Source organism: Aulonocara sp. 'chitande type north' Nkhata Bay, linkage group LG3, assembly GCF_057382095.1.
Source record: "Aulonocara sp. 'chitande type north' Nkhata Bay isolate Kocher_YH1m ecotype deep benthic linkage group LG3, A_spYH_male_GT1.1, whole genome shotgun sequence".
NCBI lineage: Eukaryota > Metazoa > Chordata > Actinopteri > Cichliformes > Cichlidae > Aulonocara > Aulonocara sp. 'chitande type north' Nkhata Bay.
This window is the reverse complement of record NC_141346.1, coordinates 10,900,637-10,923,493: the sequence shown is the minus strand read 5'-3', so window position 1 is coordinate 10,923,493 and position 22,857 is coordinate 10,900,637. Positions and strand designations below refer to the sequence as shown.

General features: G+C 41.5%; 1 protein-coding gene across 1 annotated transcript in view; it reads left to right on the top strand.

The window, feature by feature from the left end:
- Window positions 1-8,593: 8,593 nt before the first annotated feature.
- LOC147333927 (neural cell adhesion molecule 1-like) overlaps window positions 8,594-22,857 on the top strand; it is a gene marked incomplete at its 5' end in the record, with an annotated part of 164,596 nt that continues 150,332 nt past the window's right edge. The window contains one exon of the mRNA XM_086285854.1: window positions 8,594-8,945. Coding sequence (XP_086141980.1) covers window positions 8,594-8,945 — 352 coding nt within the window. The remainder of the gene's footprint in view (window positions 8,946-22,857) is intronic.

Genomic DNA, 22,857 nt, shown 5'->3' with positions numbered 1-22,857 from the left:
AAATGCAGCCGACAAATGCGCACTCCTTTTCCCTGAATTTGATGGATGGGTCCTTTGTGTCCTTCATGGCCCTGCCTATACCAGAATTCATAGCGCGGTCAGCCAATTCCAGTTTCCAACAATGGTGGCTGCTACTAAGTTTTTAACATTATTCTTATTACTTTTTCTGGGTGACAAAATACGTTTTTAAGACATTTTCAGGCGAGAAAGTAGCTGTGTAAACTTCAAATATCTGCATATTTTATCAAGGTATCACATATTTTCAAAAGTGCACCGTCGTTTTCAGAGACGTCTGTTACCCACCCGTTCGATAGCAAGCCGGGGGGTTCAATGATCACTCAAGCCGGTGAGAGCAGCGGACTCCCGGCTTCACTGTTTTCAGACCCCTGCTCTTTCGCCACTCGGGTCAAACATGATATATAAGTCACTCGGATAACTTAAAATTGTTATTGTTTGGCTTTTTTCGGTGTTAATTTGTTCCGGAGTAAATCAGTTTGGCTGAGGGTGAAACATGGGTGAAAAAAGTGAAAAAAAAACTGAGAACAACGACCATGACTAGCACTAGCACATGATTGTGGAAACTAATTGCTAATACTTTAGTTAGAAAACATTATGAGAAAATGGTCTGATTGGTCCCCTCCCCAGTCAGACCAGGAGTGACATGTTTAGCCGCATGTTCTCCTTAAATCGCTGGCTGTCTGAGTGGTGTCCCAGAAACGATGTGGTCTTCATAGATAATTGGCAAACCTTCTGTAGGAAACCTGGTCTTGTTAGGAGAGACGGCATCCATCCCACTTTGGATGGAGCAGCTCTCATTTCTAGAAATATGGACAAATTTATTAAACCCCCCAAAATATGACTATCCAGAGTTGGGACCAGGAAGCAGAGTTGCAGTCTTACACGCCTCTGCAGCTTCTCTCCTCCTGCTACCCCCCAAAAACCCATCTCCATAGAGACTGTGTCAGCTTCCAAACAGACAAAAAACAAACTAAAAACCAGCAACAAACAACTTAAACATAAACAATTACAAAGAAAGAACAATACAGTATCCACATCTGAACCAAAGAGTAAAACAGTGAAATGTGGATTATTAAATATTAGGTCTCTCTCCTCCAAGTCTCTGTTAGTACATGACTTAATAATTGATCAACAAATTGATTTACTCTGCCTTACAGAAACCTGGTTGCAGCAGGATGATTATGTTAGTTTAAATGAATCAACACCCCCGAGTCATTCTAACTACCAGAAATCTCGAAGCACAGGCCGAGGGGGCGGTGTGGCAGCAATTTTTCACACCAGCCTATTAATTAATGAAAGACCAAGACAGACTTTTAATTCATTCGAAAGCCTGATGCTTAACATTGTCCACCCCAGCTGTGAAACTCAGAAACCAGTCTTACTTGTTATCATCTATCGTCCACCTGGGCCTTACGCAGAGTTTCTCTCTGATTTCTCAGACTTTATATCTAATTTAGTTCTGAGCTCAGATAAAATAATTATTGTGGGTGATTTTAACATCCATGTAGATGCTAAAAATGACAGCCTCAACATGGCATTTAATCTGTTATTAGACTCAATTGGTTTCTCTCAAAATGTAAAAGAACCCACCCACCACTTTAATCACACTCTAGATCTTGTTTTAACATATGGCATAGAACCTGAACATTTAACAGTGTTTCCTGAAAACCCTCTCCTGTCTGATCATTTCCTGATAACATTTACATTTACAATAATTGATTACACAGCGGTGGAGAGTAGACTTTATCAAAGTAGATGTCTTTCTGAAAGCGCTCTTGTTAATAATTTCACCTCCTCACTACGTACGACTCTGGATACTGTAGCTCCTGTGAAAACTAAGGTCTCTAATCAGAAGTACCTGACTCCATGGTATAATTCTCAAACACGTACCCTAAAGCAGTTGACTCGTAATCTGGAGAGGAAATGGCGTGTCACAAATCTAGAGGATCATCATTTAGCCTGGAGAAATAGTTTGCTGCATTATAAGAAAGCCCTCCGCAAAGCCAGAACATCTTACTATTCATCACTGATTGAAGAAAATAAGAACAACCCCAGGTTTCTCTTCAGCACTGTAGCCAGGCTGACAAAAAGTCAGAGCTCTTTTGAGCCAACCATCCCTTTAACGTTAACTAGTAATGACTTCATGAACTTCTTCACAAATAAAATTTTTATCATTAGAGAAAAAATTACCAGTAATCATCCCACAGATGTAATATTATCTACAGCTACTCTTAGTACCATTGATGTTAAGTTTGACTCTTTTTCTCTAATTGATCTTTCTGATTTAACTTCAATAATTACTTCCTCCAAACCATCAACGTGTCTTTTAGACCCCATTCCTACAAAATTGCTCAAAGAAGTCCTGCCATTAATTAATTCTTCGATCTTAAATATGATCAACCTATCTCTAATAATCGGCTATGTACCACAGGCCTTCAAGGTGGCTGTAGTTAAACCTTTACTCAAAAAGCCATCTCTAGACCCAGCAGTCTTAGCTAATTATAGGCCAATCTCCAACCTTCCTTTCATATCAAAAATCCTTGAAAGAGTAGTTGTCAAACAGCTAACAGATCATCTGCAGAGGAATGGTTTATTTGAAGAGTTTCAGTCAGGTTTCAGAGCTCATCACAGCACAGAAACAGCTTTAGTGAAGGTTACAAATGATTTTCTTATGGCCTCTGACAGTGGACTCATCTCTGTGCTTGTCCTGCTAGACCTTAGCGCAGCATTCGATACTGTCGACCATAATATCCTATTAGAGCGATTAGAACATGCTGTAGGTATTACAGGTACTGCGCTGCAGTGGTTTGTATCATATCTATCTAATAGACTCCAGTTTGTGCATGTAAATGGAGAGTCCTCTTCACACACTGAGGTTAATTATGGAGTTCCACAGGGTTCAGTGCTAGGACCAATTCTGTTTACATTATACATGCTTCCCTTAGGCAGCATCATTAGAAGACATAGCATACATTTTCACTGCTATGCTGATGACACCCAGCTCTATCTGTCCATGAAGCCAGATAACACACACCAATTAGTTAAACTGCAGGAATGTCTTAAAGACATAAAGACCAGGATGGCCGCTAACTTTCTGCTTCTTAATTCAGATAAAACTGAGGTTATTGTACTCGGCCCTGAAAAGCTTAGAAATATGGTATCTAACCAGATTCTTACTCTGGATGGCATTACCTTGGCCTCCAGTAACGCGGTGCGGAACCTTGGAGTCATTTTTGACCAGGACATGTCCTTCAACGCACATATTAAACAAATATGTAAGACTGCTTTCTTCCATTTGCGCAACATCTCTAAAATTAGAAATATCTTGTCTCAGAGTGACGCTGAAAAACTAGTTCATGCATTTATTACTTCAAGGCTGGACTACTGTAATTCATTATTATCAGGATGTCCAAAAAACTCCCTGAAAAGCCTTCAACTAATCCAAAATGCTGCAGCAAGAGTCCTGACAGGGACTAGAAAGAGAGAGCATATTTCTCCTGTTTTGGCTTCCCTTCATTGGCTTCCTGTTAAATCCAGAATTGAATTCAAAATCCTGCTCCTCACATACAAGGTCTTAAATAATCAGGCCCCATCTTATCTTAATGACCTTGTAGTACCATATCACCCTATTAGAGCACTTCGCTCTTGCTCTGCAGGCCTACTTGTTGTTCCTAGAGTATTTAAAAGTAGAATGGGAGGCAGAGCCTTCAGTTTTCAGGCCCCTCTTCTGTGGAACCAGCTTCCAGTTTGGATTCGGGAGACAGACACTATCTCTACTTTTAAGATTAGGCTTAAAACTTTCCTTTTTGCTAAAGCATATAGTTAGGGCTGGACCAGGTGACCCTGGATCCTCCCTTAGTTATGCTGCAATAGATGTAGGCTGCCGGGGGATTCCCATGATGCATTGAGTTTTTCCTTTCCAGTCATCTTTCTCACTCACTATGTATTAACAGACCTCTCTGCATTGAATCATATCTGTTATTAACCTCTGTGTCTCTTCCACAGCATGTCTTTTATCCTGTCTTCCTTCTCTCACCCCAACCGGTCGCAACAGATGGCTGCCCCTCCCTGAGCCTGGTTCTTCCTGTTAAAAGGGAGTTTTTCCTTCCCACTGTTGCCAAAGTGCTTGCTCATAGGGGGTCATATGATTGTTGGGTTTTTCTCTGTATCTATGAAGCACCTTGAGGCGACTTATGTTGTGATTTGGTGCTATATAAATAAATTGAATCGAAAGAGGAGAAAGAAACTGAGAATGACCAGAGCTGCTGTAATAGGCTGTCACACGCAAGGGGCACCGGAAGTGTAAACACGATGTATAAGTCACTTAGATAACTTAAAAATGTTTGTTTTTTTTTACTTTTTTCGGTATTTTATTTGTTCCTCAGTAAATTGGCTTGGCTGAGATTAAAGTTCTAAAGTTTTCACACAGCTGAATAAACGTCCAACAGAAAACTGATTAAACAGAAGTGTGAGATGATCGAGAATTTATGCCGGTATCCTGTTATATCTTAAATAGCATGGAGCACACGGCTGGGTTTATTAAACTCCACTGAGACATCTGGTGACACAAAACTAGAAGGCAAGAACGTCCAATTTCACAGACGCTCCCTTCGGTGTACCAGGCCTCCTGAGGACCTAGCCCACGTAGACCAGGAAGGCCGGGTCCTCATGAAGATGCAGCCCATGGATTTGGACACCCAATTAAATCTGACTTTAAAAGTCTGATTAAAATTTTCAGCTTTGTTTTTGACGCCATTGTTGTGTTTGTCACATTAAGCAGGTCAGGTATACCAGTTAGAAACCAAACACAGTTTCCACTGTGTGTGTGAAGGAGACACGAGGCTGGGTGGACACTTAACATCTGTAATCCAGCTGTGACAGAGACAAAGTGTAATGTGTGTGTCAGTGTGATGTGTTGTAGTGTCAGGAGTCAGTATGCAGCTACAAAGCTTTTTGTTCAGTGTATACAAACAGCTGTAGCTCCATAAAGGCAGCATGCAGAGACTCACAGTGTCTTATAATGAGAGGCTGCTTTCTCTCACACATTATGTTCACTTATTATCAGCACATGTTGTTGTTCTGTGGAAGCTAACATCTTGTAGTTTCTGACACTTTGCATGTTTAGCATGAGGCTAAAATTCCCCCTCAGTGGGTCACTGGTGACCTGCTGGATGTTCAGAGGTTCATTAAATCCAACATGACTAAAAACTCAAATGTCAAAGGAAATAAACAAAATATTTAAAGTCAATTATTCTGATCATAGTTGTACTTTGACCTTTAACCTCTCTGCTCTGTGTTGTTTCCTCTTTCAGTCCAGAAAACCATCACAGCTGATTCTGGACAGGACGTCACTCTGACATGTCGAGCTCCAAACAACAACATCTTAGCTGTGCACTGGAAGAGAGCTGACCTGAAGAAAGAATATTTGCTTTTGTACCAAGATCATCACTTTGTTCCAGAAAGCCAGCATCCATCTTTTAAGAACCGGGTGGATCTGAGGGACAGACAGATGAAGGATGGAGACGTGTCTTTGATTCTGAAGGATGTGATGATTAATGACACTGAAACATACGAGTGTTATGGCTTCATGGCAGAAACAAACTCGTGGAAACTCATCAGCTCCATCTCCCTGAGTGTTGTTGATCCTCCAGGTGAGTGAGTAGAGTTGCGTGTTTTTGTGATCAGAGGTGAAGCTGCTTCCTGGTTGTTGATGTGTGTTTGTTGTATGGATGAGCTGGTGGATGTCAGAGGTAGACAGATGTTTCTCCAGCTGTTGTCTTTGTGGCTGGTAGTCTAGAGTTGTAGAGCAGCATTGTTTGGTTAGAGCAGAAACAAAGACATTTATGAATCCGTCTCTTCTTCTCTTGCTCTCTAACTCGTCTGTAAACATGTGTGGGGAAACTCAATGTTAAAGCCTACAGCTGGAGGGGGAGGGGAGGGGTGAAGCTGGTGGTTGTGAGTCTGTGAAAGTGAATCCTGCCGGTGCCATAGCTGGTGAAAACGTACTTAGTGCAGACACAAAACGTCCATCAGCTTCAAAGTGTGTCAGAAAAATGTCCACATGGTGACTGATGGATGAGAGAGGTCCCATTGTTGTTGTTGTGCACAAATCATTGAACAACACAAACACTTAGAGCTGCTTTCAGTGCTGCCTGTTTTGTTACTGCACACATTTCTGATGGTCCTACAGTCCAACGTAGCAAACGTCTCTGTTACGTCCCCACATGAAAGCTAGGCGAAGAGGGTGGGGAGACAGTAAGAGTTGGATCCGGGTTGAAATGAAAAGAACACCAGGCAGAGGTATTTAACACAAAATAAATCTTTATTGTAATCAATTAACTCAATAATCATATAAATAATAACAACAGAAAGAGACAGCACCGCTGCTTTAATGATAAATCAGACAGGTCAACCCAAAGAGATAGTGACCACTTCAACAAAGAAAACAACTATAAGGCTTCAACAGAAAAAGACAGCAACGCTGCTATTGGCAATAACCAGGCAGACCAAACCCAATAATGGAGGCCGCCGTTACGTCAGTGAAACCGATGCTCAGTTAAGAGCTACTCACAAAGCCTCTCCCACATCCACACTGCTCTTCTCCAGCTTATATCACCTCTAAGGGTAATTGGTGGTAAACGAGGGCAGATGAGCAGCAGGTGTGTCCTAAAGGAGAAGGCAGGAGCAGAGAGAGACAGGGGAGGGGCAATAAAGAAGGAGGCGGAGAGGGAGAGGACAACACCACGCCCACACACTCCCACAGCCTCAGAGGATGTAACCGTCTCCCTGAAGCCTCTTCTTAGAGACCAAAGGTTGGATCAGAGCGAGCAGCTGAAAGGACACATCTATGAATGCAGTCAGAGACTTTCTCACAACCTCACACTTCATCTCATCACAGTTAGATTCAGGTTTGAACTCAACTTTAAAATAAGATTTTAATTTTCAGCTTTGTTTTTGACGCCATTGTCGCGTTTGTCACATTAAGTAGGTCAGGTATAGCTGTTAGAAACCAAACACAGTTTCCACTGTGTGTGTTAAGGAGGCATGAACCTGGGTGGACACTTAACATCTGTAATCCAGCTGTGACAGAGACAAAGTGTAATGTGTGTGTCAGTGTGGTGTGTTGTAGTGTCAGGAGTCAGGATGCAGCTACAAAGCTTTTTGTTCAGTGTACACAAACAGCTGTAGCTCCATAAAGGCAGCATGCAGAGACTCACGGTGTCTTATAATGAGAGGCTGCTTTCTCTCACACATTATGTTCACTTATTATCAGCACATGTTGTTGTTCTGTGGAAGCTAACATCTTGTAGTTTCTGACACTTTGCATGTTTAGCATGAGGCTAAAATTCCCCCTCAGTGGGTCACTGGTGACCTGCTGGATGTTCAGAGGTTCATTAAATCCAACATGACTAAAAACTCAAATGTCAAAGGAAATAAACAAAATATTTAAAGTCAATCATTCTGATCGTAATTGTACTTTGACCTTTAACCTCTCTGCTCTGTGTTGTTTCCTCTTTCAGAGCGGAAACTCATCAGAGCTGAGTCTGGACAGGACGTCACTCTGACATGTCGAGCTCCAAACAACAACATCAGACGTGTGTATTGGAGCAGAGATGACCTGTTGCAAGAGAACGTGTTTTTATACCAGCATGGTCGTTTCGATCCAGCCAACCAGCATCCATCTTTTAAGAACCGGGTGGATCTGCAGGACAGACAGATGAAGGATGGAGACGTGTCTTTGATTCTGAAGGATGTGACGATTAATGACGCTGAAACATACGAGTGTTATGGCTTCATGGAAGAAACTCACTCATGGGAGCTCATCAGCATCATCTACCTCAGGGTTTCTCCAGGTGAGCGAGTAGAGTTGAGTGTGTGTGTGTGATCAGAGGTGAAGCTGCTTCCTGGTTGTTGATGTTTGTTTGTTGTATGGATGAGCTGGTGGATGTCAGAGGTAGACAGATGTTTCTCCAGCTGTTGTCTTTGTGGCTGGTAGTCTAGAGTTGTAGAGCAGCATTGTTTGGGGAAAGTTAGAGCAGATCACATTAAGCAGGTCAGGTAAACCTGTTAGAAACCAAACACAGTTTCCACTGTTTGTGTGAAGGAGACATGAGGCTGGGTGGACACTTAACATCTGTAATCCAGCTGTGACAGAGACAAAGAAGTGTAATGTGTGTGTCAGTGTGATGTGTTGTAGTGTCAGGAGTCAGGATGCAGCTACAAAGCTTTTTGTTCAGTGTATACAAACAGCTGTAGCTCCATAAAGGCAGCATGCAGAGACTCACAGTGTCTTATAATGAGAGGCTGCTTTCTCTCACACATTATGTTCACTTATTATCAGCACATGTTGTTGTTCTGTGGAAGCTAACATCTTGTAGTTTCTGACACTTTGCATGTTTAGCATGAGGCTAAAATTCCCCCTCAGTGGGTCACTGGTGACCTGCTGAATGTTCAGAGGTTCATTAAATCCAACATGACTAAAAACTCAAATGTCAAAGGAAATAAACAAAATATTTAAAGTCAATCATTCTGATCATAATTGTACTTTGACCTTTAACCTCTCTGCTCTGTGTTGTTTCCTCTTTCAGATCAGAAAAACATCACAGCTGAGTCTGGACAGGACGTCACTCTGACATGTCGAGCTCCACACAACAACATCTTAGCTGTGCACTGGAACAGAGATGACCTGAAGAAAGAATATTTGCTTTTGTACCGAGATCATCACTTTGTTCCAGACAACCAGCATCCATCTTTTAAGAACCGGGTGCATCTGAAGGACAGACAGATGAAGGATGGAGACGTGTCTCTGATTCTGAAGGATGTGATGATTAATGACACTGAAACATACAATTGTGGTGTTTTCATGGCAGAAACAAACTCATGGAAACTCATCAGCATCATCTACCTGACTGTTGTTGATCCTCCAGGTGAGTGAGTAGAGTTGAGTGTGTGTGTGATCAGAGGTGAAGCTGCTTCCTGGGGCCCGTTCTTCGTACCTCGCTAAGTAGGTTAGCCGGATTAGATTGTTGACGATTTCGCGTGATCCTGGATCAGTCGGTTCCCCGAAGCTCATCCGGGACTTGCTGTCATAGCAACAGAGCCGTAAGCGTAAACCTGCTCGGGAGCAGGTTTACTTTATGTAAACAGGATTAGATCGCGGCCACGCAGGTATGTCCGCTTCATTTATACGAAAGCAACAGCGATATTTTTCCACTGTTTCACCATAAATAAATATTATCAATGTAACTAAAGATAATGCAGCACTTGATCCTTTTATTGATGTCACACAGATACATACAGGTCATTTCCTAAAAAAGGGAAATGAACTATTAACATTCTATTACATGTATGTGATTATTACAGATGTAATTCATATTTCAGAGTAGTAATTGTAAATTACTTCGTGTAATCAAGATGAGAGACCACGGCTATAAAAGCGAAGGTGGATTTGGGAAGCCTGTCGCAGCCATGTCCTATCCGTATACGCGACCAACCCATTGCGGAAGGTGCAAGATTGATAAGGAGAGTCCTCAGAATTCAGCGTATATTGCGGGACAGACAGGATCCTTTAGCTCAGCGCGACAGTGTGCTCATAGAGAGATATCGATATTCCCGTGAGGGTATTATTTACTTAACCAACTTGTTGACGAGGGGGTGCAGGACCACCACCTGTCTTTTTTTCCTCTGCCCTTTTCTTGGTTGCTGTTATGAACAAACTAACAGAGTATTACAGGCCAGTATTACCTTGCCAAGAGACGCAAAGCAATCTAAGAGATAAATATTACCATTCTGTAGAATACTCCTGTATTCCACTTTTACTTGTTCCCATGTTCTTGTGGGTCCTGTTGTGGCTCTAATGTGAAAGGGGATATAATATAACATATTATAATATAATATAATGTAATATAATATTGGACAATATAGTGTCATATGATAGATCTACCCTACCGCCTACTAGTGTTGGCCAGAGGGGCCGATGGCGCGATATGGCAGCCTGGCTACAACCGTAGCTGCCTCCACCAGTGTGTGAATGTGGGAGTGAATGAATAGTGGTATCGTAAAGCGCTTTGGGTGCCTTGGAAAGCGCTATATAAATCCAATCCATTATTATTATTATTATTAAATTACCTACGAGTTTGATTTGTCAGCAACTTTCTGCCAGCCCTCTCTCCTTGCTTTTGCAGCCTTTGCAGTGTTCTCTTGCGTTTTAATTAAACTCTGAAACTCCTGTAATCCCTCACTCATGAGTTCTTGCTCTGCTGCCGGAAAATACCGAGCACGCCCCTTCGACATTTTCGCCGACCAATCAGCGGGTTGCCGATCAATGTTTCTACTATCGATGCGTAGCCCCTTTTACGACACCCAGTGATGTCACATTACTGCGTCCAGCTGTAGTAATCGTCAACAGCAGGTGTGTTCGGGGAACCGGATTAGCGAGCTCACGGTTAGCGCGATGATTTGATCTTGGATGTGTCATTTGATCTTGGATGTAGTAAGCGACGTACGAAGAACGGGCCCCTGGTTGTTGATGTGTGTTTGTTGTATGGATGAGCTGGTGGATGTCAGAGGTAGACAGATGTTTCTCCAGCTGGTGAAAACGTACTTAGTGCAGACACAAAACGTCCATCAGCTTCAAAGTGTGTCAGAAAAATGTCCACATGGTGACTGATGGATGAGAGAGGTCCCGTTGTTGTTGTTGTGCACAAATCATTGAACAACACAAACACTTAGAGCTGCTTTCAGTGCTGCCTGTTTTGTTACTGCATACATTTCTGATGGTCCTACAGTCCAACGTAGCAAACGTCTCCCTGAAGCCTCTTCTTAGAGACCAAAGGTTGGATCAGAGCGAGCAGCTGAACAGACACTGTTACTCAGTGATGAAACAGACTTTAAGCTAGTTTCACTTCATTTTATTAGACTCTGTTGCTGCACACACATAAACATCTGCTCGTGCATTTCCTTTTGCTTCTTCCTCATTACAGTAAGAGTCCAAGTGCAACAAAGCTTACAAGTCAAAAGAATTGACTCTCTTAAAAGAAAATTTAAAGCTTATAAGTGAAGATTTGTTTTTCTCCACTCCCCGTCCTTTTCCTTTTGACATGAATACACTGTAACAGTGGCAACATAAATTGTGGCATGAAAAATAGTAATACCATTACAACAATACAGCGTCAGGATCCTGGGTCATCGGATCCAGCGTTCTTAGTTTTCCTGTGTTCCTGTCTTGTTAAGTTCATTTGTTATTCTATGGGTCCTTAGTTGTTCAGGTTAATTTACTGGATTTCCCCTCGTGTCTTTATCCCCCTTGTCTCCCTCTGTGTGACCGTGTATATAGTGGTGTGAGTTATTGTGCTTTGTTCATACTCCTTGTGTTCTTTGTTTTCCTCTTTCCGTCATGTTCTCTCTCTGCCTCTCTCTGTGTTATGTTTAAAGTCTGCGTCCTGGTGTCAGCATTTTCATTTTCGTGTCCTCCCTGCGATGTCATGTGTAATTGTCCCCAGCTGTGTTCCCCGTGTGCTTCCACTTCCTTCATTACCTTCTGTGTATTTATGTCAGAGTCTCCCTTTGTTCTATATCGCGTTGTCCCACATGCAGTGTGTTCCCTTGTGTGCCTCACTGTGAAGTTTTGTTTGTGTTTTCCCAGTATAGTTTAGTTTTGTATCTTTTCCTTGACTCTGCAATAAAGCAGTGCTTTTGAGTTTATATCCTGTTTCCCGTGAGTTTGCGTTTGGGTCCTCTCCTGCCTGCACAGAGCCGAAATATGAGATACAGATATTTTAAACTGTTTGTCTTAACCAAATTTCCCTTGTCCTTCTTTAAGTGCCGTATGTAACCTGAAAGCAGCAACTCCTTGTTTGTAAGGCATTCTGCTAGGTACTCTTTTGTGTTGCATCAAAGGACTCGCTCCACCTTTTGAGTCTGGATAAGTTCTTTCATGCTGCTTATCTGAAAATGCACTATTTTTTCAGTGACTGATTTTGTAGACTTGAGTGCATCAACAAGTGAGTGATTATCAGTGACACAGGTTATAAGTGTTGGATGTTTTACATTAACAGTGGTGAGTTCAGAGTGTAGCGTTGATAGGAAAATGGCATTTTCAATACCATGTGACATGGCAAGTGTTTCACCGGTCAGTATATTGTGTACAACCCTCTTGACTCACTTTGACTGCCATGCCAGCAGTGAGAATCTTCCACTGTTCCCCACTGAGATGATGCGATCTCTTCCCTGTGTGCCTCCATCTGACAGATTTCTGAATGAGGAATCACTGAACACAATCAGCTTCAAAGCAGTGTCACTTCCTAGATACTGAAAATTCAAAGCAACCTTTGTTCATTTCAGTTTTCACACTATAAAGTTTGCTTCATGCAAAGTCTGCACAGTTGCAGTTTTTATAGTTGATGCCAAGCTGCTGGCATTAAACATTCCATCTGGTCTGTCCTGTCGTGCCACCCAAAGAATTTGACCAATCTTAGACCTCAGCAGATCCCTTTCCTTATCATCAGGGGGGTGAATCTTTTTCCATAGCTCTTGAAGGCTGCATATGCTGATTTTAGCGATCCTGATGTACTTGCACTTTCTTGTCAGTGATAAAAAAAAAAGGTTGTTTCAACATACCATTAGTTTTCATGTTCCTTACATCCCACCTAGAATCCATCTCGTATTTGCACATACCACTGTACCATTGTTCAAAGTCTATGTTATAGTTTGTCATGTTTACAGTGGGGTGTCTCGTTATCTGGTTGAATAAAGAATAAGAGTATTGTGTTAATACCAGTGTCCTTGTTCAAATCATCCAACGGTAATTCCGTCGCTCTTGTCCTCCCAGAGAGCGCCAAACAACAGCGAGTGCTTGCTTATCTTTTTTGAGCTCTGTGACTCGTGCCTAGATCATAACTTCATTCTTCGAGCTTTCATATGGCTTTAAGCAAGTTTAGCTTCACTTTATTAGACTTCATTGCTGAACACACATACATATCTGCTCATACCCTTCCTTTCGCTTCTTCCCCTTCATAGTAGGAGTCCAAGAGGAACAAAGCTTGTAAGTCAACAGACACATCTCTCAATGCAGTCAGAGACATCTTCACAACCTCACACTTCATCTGATCAAATTTAGACCAAACTTTAAAATAAGTGTTGAAGGGTTAACTGTCTGACTGACTGTTACGTCCCCACGATGAAGGTCAAGGGGGTGTGTGCGGACTGGTAACAAATGGGTCCAGAACAGAATGAAAGGAGAACAGACCGAGGTGTTTAGTAAATAAAAGTTTTTATTATAGATAAACTTAACATAAAGAGTCGGCAACGCTGTTTTACCAATAACACTAGGAAAAAGGTCGCAACAACAAAAAACTCCACACCACGAGGAGGTACTTCCAGGGGCCCACAAGCTCACCCTGTCACTAGCAGCAGCTAGCTTTACTGCTTCCACAACTCAGGCAGAACAATCACACACCTAGAACACAAAGTGGCGACACCAGAGAAAACCACCCTCTGTCATCCAGTTCATCCCCAGCTTATATGACCTCAGAGAGGTGATTGCTGACTTGGCCCAGGTGGTAAATGAGGCCAATGAGCAGCAGCTGTGTCCTGGGGAGAGAGAGAGAGACAGAGGGGCGGAGCAAGAGAGTAGGAGGCAAAGAGAGAACACCACACCCACACAATAGTAGTTTCAGGAGGTCCTGCTAGGGCCGTATCACTGACTGCTTGAAGTCAAGCATCCAGCCACTTAGATGGCCTCCATCAGTTTTCTTTAGCACAGTCTTGCTCGCTCTGGAATCGGTGTTAACCATCCTCATCTGTGAGAGTGTGAGGCTCCACACTGAGCTCATTTTTTATTAATTAATTTACTTACATTATGTCCTGATAGCTTTAACCTTAGAATTTAAACCATGTGTAGTTGAGCAGACTCAGTCCTCCCTGCATGTTTCAGGTGTTGCTGTTACAGAGAGAGAACGGCTACTGTCAGTCTGCCATGTTTAAATCAAGGCAAAATACTGTAGCTGTGTTTCTGCTAGAGCTGGGTGATAGAACGATAACGATATGTATTGCGAAATAACGTTTTCTCGATAGAAAAGTTAAACTATTGTGATAGGCCTCATCTCTCTTGTCCTCTTAAAAAAAAAACAACAAAAAAAAAAAAAAACAGCCAATCCAAATTAAGTAGCGCAGAGCCGAACCAATCACAGTCGCAGCGTCACGTCACGTGACTTGTTACGTACAGCACAAGTGCCAAGCCGCACATGTGTATTTGTTTGGGAAGCAGCCAGCCGCCGTGCCGCCCGGGTAATGGAGGAAATGAGTGTGCCGACTAGAGAAAAATCAACCGAGAGCGTGACCGAAGGTTACCAAAGAGAAAACAGATGATGGTTCCAATGCCGGAGAGATTGTCGAACGGAAGAGCCATAGAAGTTCTGTAGTGTGAAGGTATTTCGGCTTTTTCAAGTCTGACAAAAAACAGAGTAGCGCGCACTGTAAATTGTGCTGAAAGCAAGTCTGGAAATACAATAAACAGAACAAGCATGCTCATCTCTGACTGGAAGCGCTAATTCGTCATTCGGCTTTTGTCAGACTAAAGTAACTGTTAAAACTGTTTGAAAAGCTAAGCCAGGGCTGCCCAATCCCAGTCCTCGAGAGCTACTATCCTGCAGCTTTTAGATGCATCCCTACTCCAACACAGCTGAATCAACTGAATGGCTTGTTATCAGGCCTTTGCCAAACACGATGGCATGCTGAAGAGGTAATCAAACCATTTGATTCAGCTGTGTTGGAGTAGGGATGCATCTAAAAGCTGCAGGATAGTAGCTCTCGAGGACTGGGATTGGGCAGCCCTGAGCTAAGCTATACAACAAGGAGAGATTGAGAACTTCCTTTTAGTTCTCAGTTTATTTGATACTGACAAAAGTGAGTCAATTTTGTCTGTGTTACGCCCCACTTACAAATGAAGTGTTGACTGGGGTGAGGGGTAACACAAAGTAAAAGAGAACACATGAACTACTGGAGAATAGATGTCATTAAACATGATTTATTGCCCAAAACTACTACAGTAAAAATAAACACAGGGAAGCTCTTTTCTTCAGGGTCTCCAAGGCCAAAACTACAAACAAAACACCCCCTTTAGCTAGAAATCAAACCAAGTACTCACTAACCAAAACAAGATACAATGGCTGAGCTCCCTGTCTAACCAAAAACAGGAGAAAACAGTTGAAACTAAAATGGCAGAGAACCCCTACCTGCTTCCACAACAATGAACTAATTAACACAATAACACAATCGCACAACCTTTGCTTACAATGAAAGAAAGAAAACCAAAGTTCCACAGAGTTTAAGGTCTCACACACATACACACTAAGGCCCGCTGCCCAAAACACAACAGCTCACAGCTCCGGCAAAAATGGGGGAAGTGGCAGGCGTGTGGCAGTTTAGGATGGCAGACTATATGCCGTGGCTGACGAACACACCTCAGCTGTGGCTCATGAGGCAGACCTGCAACACAAGAAAAGGAGAAAAGACACTCCTCCACAGAGGGAGAGCCACTAGAGGTCAGCGACCGTAACAGTCTGTTCTTCTGTAAAACAAACTAAGATTTATTTTTAGAATTAATATTTTGTTTCTAAGTGGTATTGACAATTTAGTAGTCTGTTTCGTTTGTTCTATTTTGAAACTTAAACGCTTTAGCGGCTGCCTTTTGTGTAGTTTGCAATATTTGCCTTTATTTATCTGAAAAAGTCTCATGTTCCTTAAGTACATCTACCCTGTTAAACTTATTATGAGAAATAAATATTTAAATCCAAACAAGCTGCTGATTATTTCACATTTTAATTGTGAGCAACGGCACATTTAAATCTTACAAATATAGTTATTTGGCTTATATCGTGATATATATCGTTATCGCCTGAAATGAAAAAAACATATCGTGATATGAAAAAATTTATATCGCCCAGCTCTAGTTTCTGCCCTCTTGCTGTAATGTTCCTGAGACCAGCTGAGCAGAGTTACTAATCTGTAAGCAGTTTCCAAATTCCAGAATCACTGCCTGGATCGTTCTACAAACTTTGGAGGAGACTGATCACATTATAAATTTGAACCTCTCATGCTGAAATCATCAGTGATCCCTGACACATCTGGACCAGCTGTGATAAATTGTTGTTCTCTTACATCATCATCTCCTCTGGATTTTGGTTAAAATTAATTCATTCATGGTTGAGAACATACGAGCTGAGCTTTGTACTATAAACTGACAAACCCCAGTTTGCCTGTGTAACAACTGTATTAGGAAATTAAAGATAATTAATTCAATAATTATCAGGGTTAATGACACAATCACACTGAGCTCACTGAGGTGTTAAAAGAATCCTCTTTCAGTTTGCACTTTTAGTATTATTATCCTAGTATTTGAAGTGCTTCATATATAAACATTGTAAATTATGTAAACAGTGTAGTTTGTTTGGTGTGACAGAGCTGTTGTCACTGAATCAAAGGTTCAGATGTTCCAGCCTCATAATAAACAAACACATTTTCAGAAATTCGAGGATTTGACCTTCCAAAAGTCTCAGGCATGTTTCAATGATAGTGATGTGTCGGTTGTAAACAAAACGGCTCTTAGAGTCGGGTCTTTGAAGTGAACGAAACGAGCCGGCTCCTTATTGGGAGCCATGGTTTTTTATTTCTTCTTTCTCTCACACTCTCTCTCGCACTTTTTTTCCGCTTCACTCCACATGCGAGCCTTGTGCTTTGCGCTGGGCAGAGGGGGGAGGGGCAGTAGTTACACTCAAGTAGCACAGGAACAGAGCGGGAGGGAGAGAGAGAGAGAGAAAGAGAGCCAGGGACAACAACATCACATTAGAAAGGTATAGTAATCATCCACAACTATTTTCAGTTGTGGATGATAAAGGATTCAGAAAGTTTATTCATGCAGGTCCATATGACAGAGAATATGCATCTTTTTGTTTTCATATTATAATTTATATTTAATTGTGTTGTGGTTTGCAGTGTTTTGTGTTGTTTCACTTTAAATTTGTTTAAAAAGAAAAAGCTGAAAATTTAAAGTTAAAAGTTGAAATGTGAATAGTTGGTTTTTGTATTATATGATATATTTATTACATTTTATGTGGAGTGAATAAATCAAAGTATATTTACGGTGGCTGCTAGAGACAAAGCACGTACAAACCCCGAAGCACGTAAAAACTCCAAAACACATTAAAACTCAGAAGCACATAAAAACTCAAAACACGTACAAAACACAAACAGAAGTGCTCCAGGACACTAGGCGCAGTGTTGAGCTTTTGTTACCTAGTGGCTACACAAGCCAGGATGTACCAATGACCGGATTTGGTGTGTTGTAGTAACAGGTAAATGAACAATATATTATTTGTGTATAAATACACAAACAATACACGCTTTCAATTGTGTAATTTAAGTGATCTAGGTAGCTCTGTTTTGGAAGTTCAGTTAACGCTAGAAATGTGTTTTGGAGTTTGTACGTGCTTTGTCTGTAGGGGCCACTGTATATATTTATATATAAACATATATAAATAAAACCACCTTTTTAACATTAGTTATCCCTTTTGTGCATAATTTTATATTGTTGTTAATTATAAATTAATTAAAGCAACAAAACAACCTGAAGAGCCGTTTGGGAGCCGAAAGAGTCGGCTCTCTAAAAAGAGCCGGAAATCCCATCACTATTTAATGAGCTCTCACAGATCTGCATATCAGCTGGATGAAACCAACATGACCTCCGACCCTGAACGAACTGTTAGACCTGTTATCCACATAGCAAAATTGGCATGGCCCGAATCTGGGCCACACAATGTGCTTACACATGTTCCACATACCACAAAGAATGACGACCCTTTGGTGACCCACACATGGGCCAGCACAAGGCCAGTTGCAGACACACTGCTGGCCCTGTGCTGTCCCAGAACACTTTCAGCTCTGGTCCCAGAATTCAGCCTAATGTGTACCTTAATTAAGCCATGTAATAACAACATGTGCATAATAGTGCAAAAGCAACATGACAAATTTTGTTCAGACAGTGAATGGAATGATTCTTATACAGCATTTTTCAACTCTCCCAGATTACTCAAAGTGCTCTATGCAACATGCTACATTCACACACTTTCTCTTAACTGAGTGCTTCCTAACTACATTCATATATGCTCGCACTCATGACATGCAGACTGGAGAAGCCAGGGATCGAACCACTAACTTTCCGATCAATAGGTGACCTGCTCTACCGCCTGAGCTACATCCACTCACTGGCAAAGATGAGTAAACCCTCACTAGGTTTTGGATAAAGTGTACACTCACAAACCTGTCAAACGTGCACTTGAAACATTGGCTACCATTGCGGTATAGTATTGCAACATGGCATTTGGGTCTTCTAACTAAAATAGGAAAATAGGAACATAAATAGTGCCGCATTGCCAGACCTGGCCCGCATCTGGTTGACATACACTCTGCCATGACACCAGTCAGTCAGAAGTGCCAGCTTGATGCTGGATCCCGGCCAGGCCTGTTTTCTATGAGCCTGGGCCACATAAACCAAACCACAATCGAGCCACATATGGCATGACATCACATAGACAGTGCCATCTATGGCAGGCCTGGCCCATATCTGGATGACAAACGTCTTATCGTGCCAGAAGTCAGCCAGCAGTGCCGGCTTGATACCAGATCCGGGCCAGACCTGCTTGCTATGAGGGAAAAGGGGATGGATTCTGTTCTGTTCTTCACTGACAGCTGACAGCTCACACCTGTTTCTCACCTGCAGGTCAGACAGGAGGAGACAGAAATGAACTGTGAGTCAGACGATCTAAGGACAGACACCAATGAACTTTCCTGAACATCCAGCAGACATCTCTGATGATCATCATGCTCACACTCAGACCAACAGTGTGTGTCTGTGCTGTCAGTGACTCTGAACTACAGTTTATTCATCTTCAGGCTGTTCATGAGATTTACTGACACAAAGTCAAACCGTGTTACAAACATACATGAATTTTTGTGAGCTCTAATGTCAGGATCAGTGAGTGTTTTTGTGTTGGTTTAGGTTAGGCAAATTAATTATTTTATGTTGGTGTGATTGTTTATTAGCTTCATGTGACTTTTTCCTCCTTAAGTACTTTGTATAAAAACATCTTCTCTTTGCCTGACATTTTTTTAGTTTGTAAATCCATCTCATCAGACTTAAGAGGTTTTACAAAGTGTTATAGGGGTGTCCAAATTCATGGGCTGCATCCTCTTGAGGCTGCATTTGTAGGCCGATTATGTCACAGCGACGTGCTGAAGGCTGTCCAAATTCGTAGACTTCTCCGAATGCAGCTGACAAATCTCTTCTCCTTTTCCCCGAATTTGAAGGATGGGTCGGGTGTGTCCTTCGTGGCCCACCGTATCCCAGAATTCATAGCGCGGCCCAGCCAATTCCAGTTTTCAACAATGTCGGCAGCTACTAAGTTTTTAATATTACTCTTATTACTCTTTCTGGGTCACAAAATAAACTTTTAACATATTTTCAGGCGAGAATGTAGCTGTGGAAAGTTCAAATATCTGCTCAGTTTATCAAGATATCACATATTTGCAAATGTTTGAATGTGTGGTTCATACAGAACTTGGTCAGTGACACTCACATAAACACATGAGTACATTACACTAACACATGAAAGAACAACAGTGTGGCATTAATCATTACAGCAGTAAGGACCATTTTTAATCAGCAGCCAGTTTGATGAACTGATGCTCTGTTGTCTGGTCTGACCAAAGCTCTAACTCCAAACATCACTCCACTGTTAAAGCTTCTGCACTGACTGTTTCAGGTTCAGTTCAAATCATGGTTCTTATTTTTATGGCCTGACGGTGTGAAGCCTCCACCTACATGACTGAAGTGCTCCACCCTGCTCGACTTTTTTTACTCCTCTCTCTGTGGCCTTCTTTAAACAGCCTCTTGGTGTTTTCTGTGTTGTTTGGTTCATGTGTCCACTGTGCCTTTATGAACACTGTTATATCTCTGCAAAGGAAAGGGCATTTTTTTAAAGACAATGATAATGAGGGAATTTGTCAGGTTTATATAGTGGATTGTCATTTATGCTTAGAAATATCTACTCATATATGCTTAGAGTTTTATAATCAATGGTAGAGGTTTGATCCTTAATAGTCTGCAAAAACTTTGTGTGCATTCCAGAGTGTTCTGGCATTCACACCCACATCCTGGGAGCATGGGAGAGGTCGTTCCTTCTCTTATTGTTTTATGGTAGGATAAAAATATCTATGTGTGTTTTAGGCTAAGTGCTTTTTGTTTAGATGAACTGCTGGACTTCCAGACCAGCAGGTTTAGGGAAGTTGTTTATGGGGACACACACTGACCCCCCCCCCCCACCCCCCCACACACACACACACAGGTAAGGTACTCTTTGTGTGTATGTATACGTCATATGTTAATGAACCTTCAACGCTCCAGCGAATAGGTTTAAGCTACAAACCTATCAGAATTCTTTATGTGAATGAATGAAATATGAGCAGAATGTAAGGGCAAATAAAGCCCTTGAGGTGACTTTTGTTGTGATTTGGTGATATATGAATAAAATTGAATTGAATTGAATTGAATAAAGATTTACACATATACCTGTTGAATGCGTTTTTTTCATTGTTTTTGTCCCTGCAATCACAGACAAACCTCTATTTTTGAAGTGCCTTTGAGCAACTAATATACATCTTCCTCTGTAATTGAATGCTGTGGGTAAACATGGCTGCTCTGGATTTACATCTGTGGATGGATGTGTTGATAAAATTATGAACCTGTATCTGCTGTGCGGACAGACCGATCACTGGAGTATTAAAGCTGCTCTTGAGTTTAATTTTATCCCCAGAATACTGAGTTTAGCCTCCATCTCCTATCTGTCAAACAATCTTCGACAAAAACTTGACTGGATTAGTGAGAATGACAGTTTTAGAATAAAGCCAAGAGTCACTGACTGCATGAACACATCAGGTATTCAGCAACTTCCTGTAAATTACAAGAAATCAGAGTAGAGGAGAGTAACTGAATACACTTCCTCTTTGTGAGGATAAAGATAAAGCCTGACAGCTTCTCTTGAATTCATTTCATATGCTGTTTTTTCACAGATGAAACCAGCCAACAGTAAATCAGATGCTTTACACCTACCTTCACATGACCTTCATCTGTAAGAGTTGGGTCTGTGTTTCCACAAGCCCTGCTGGTTTAGAAACGTATTCTTGTTAACGACAAAAACAAGATGAACATCTTTTACTTGCTAGCACAATACACACAATACACATCACAGCACCTCCCACGTAAAACCCCCCAAATGGTTCTAAGACAAGGCACTATGTGTGTGTATGTGTAAACATCTGTATGCGTGTGTGTGTGTGTGTGTGTGTGTGACCTCCTGCTGACCAAAAGGGTCATATAAGCAGGCAGCAACATCACAAGAAACAGATTTTCCAGATAGGATGTATCTGCAATAAAAGCCTCTCCCAGCACAGTGGTCAGAGACAAAGGAATGTCTTGATCCTATAGATTGAACTCAGACCTTACAAATTTAAGAAGCATAATGATAACATTCAACAATTAGACTTAACACAAAGGATCTCTGAAATTCTCAGAAACTCATAATCCATCTCCCAGTGGGTGCAGCAACCATGTGTCAAAAGTGGTCAATTGAGAAATGCTAAAAAGCGTGTTCATGTAAACATCGTCGGGTCTGCCCTGGTACAATGGGACTTCTGCTCCTGAACCTCTGCGCACAGCGTCTGCAAATCGGGGCTGTACGAAGTCACTTCATCTTTACGCAAGACTGCAGTATATTTTGGTGATCATAACAGTTATACCTTTTGAAATATTAAGCTGTTTTTTGCAATTTTTTGGTCCATTGAAATTAATGGACCACATGACAAGTGTGATCACTGATTTTTCTTGCATGGTGAGCTGTGTCTTAGCTCAGTGAGATGAGCAGCCATTCTCAGAGTGGGAGGCCTGGGTTTTAAGTCCTGCTGATGGCAACATTTCTTTTTCAGTTTGCAGTTAAACTTTTTTAAAAGTCTTTTCAACACAAATTTCAGCTTCTTCAGCTGTTGTCAGCAGAAACTTCAGCTTTGTGACCTCTTTTCTGTGCAAGGTTCTGCTTATTTACAACTTTTCAGTAGCATTGTTCTGCTTCTTCACCCATTTTCAACAGAATTTTCATCTTCTTGGCCTGGTTTCAGCTGAATTTTTAGTTTCAGCTGACCATGTCATTCTCATCTATTGTACATCCTAAATGTGCATAAATGGGATCGGATGATGTCCAATAAAAGTAATAAACAATAAATGTAAATCTCTTTTTTTAACTTTGCAGACTCATTTTACCCACTCCAGTGAAAGCGATAAGAAAAGGATCATGGCTTTAAATAGACTATGAACAAAATGAAATACATTTTGTTTATGCAACATAAAAAACTTCTACCTTTTCCAACTCGGATTTTCTGCAGGACCAACACGGACATCAGTTCAGACTGAAATCCAGTTCAGATGGCACACGCAACACTGTGTTCAACCTTGCACGGAGGCCTTTCAATAAATATAAGAAGATGGTTAAGGTGAGAGATTACTATTCTGTCTTTTACATCGGTACAAAGGGGGGACTAAATGCCAAAAAAGAGAGAATTTTTTTTTTTAAATGACGCTTTAAAACAGTTCAAGTATCTTTGTGGGAGAAGGGACTAACTGCGGCTGAGGTTCTGAAAGAGACGGTCGCTTCACCGATGACCCTGGGCTACTTTGAGCTGGTTAACATCAATGACGAACGTAAGACTGAGTGCACAGACATAATTGATCATCTG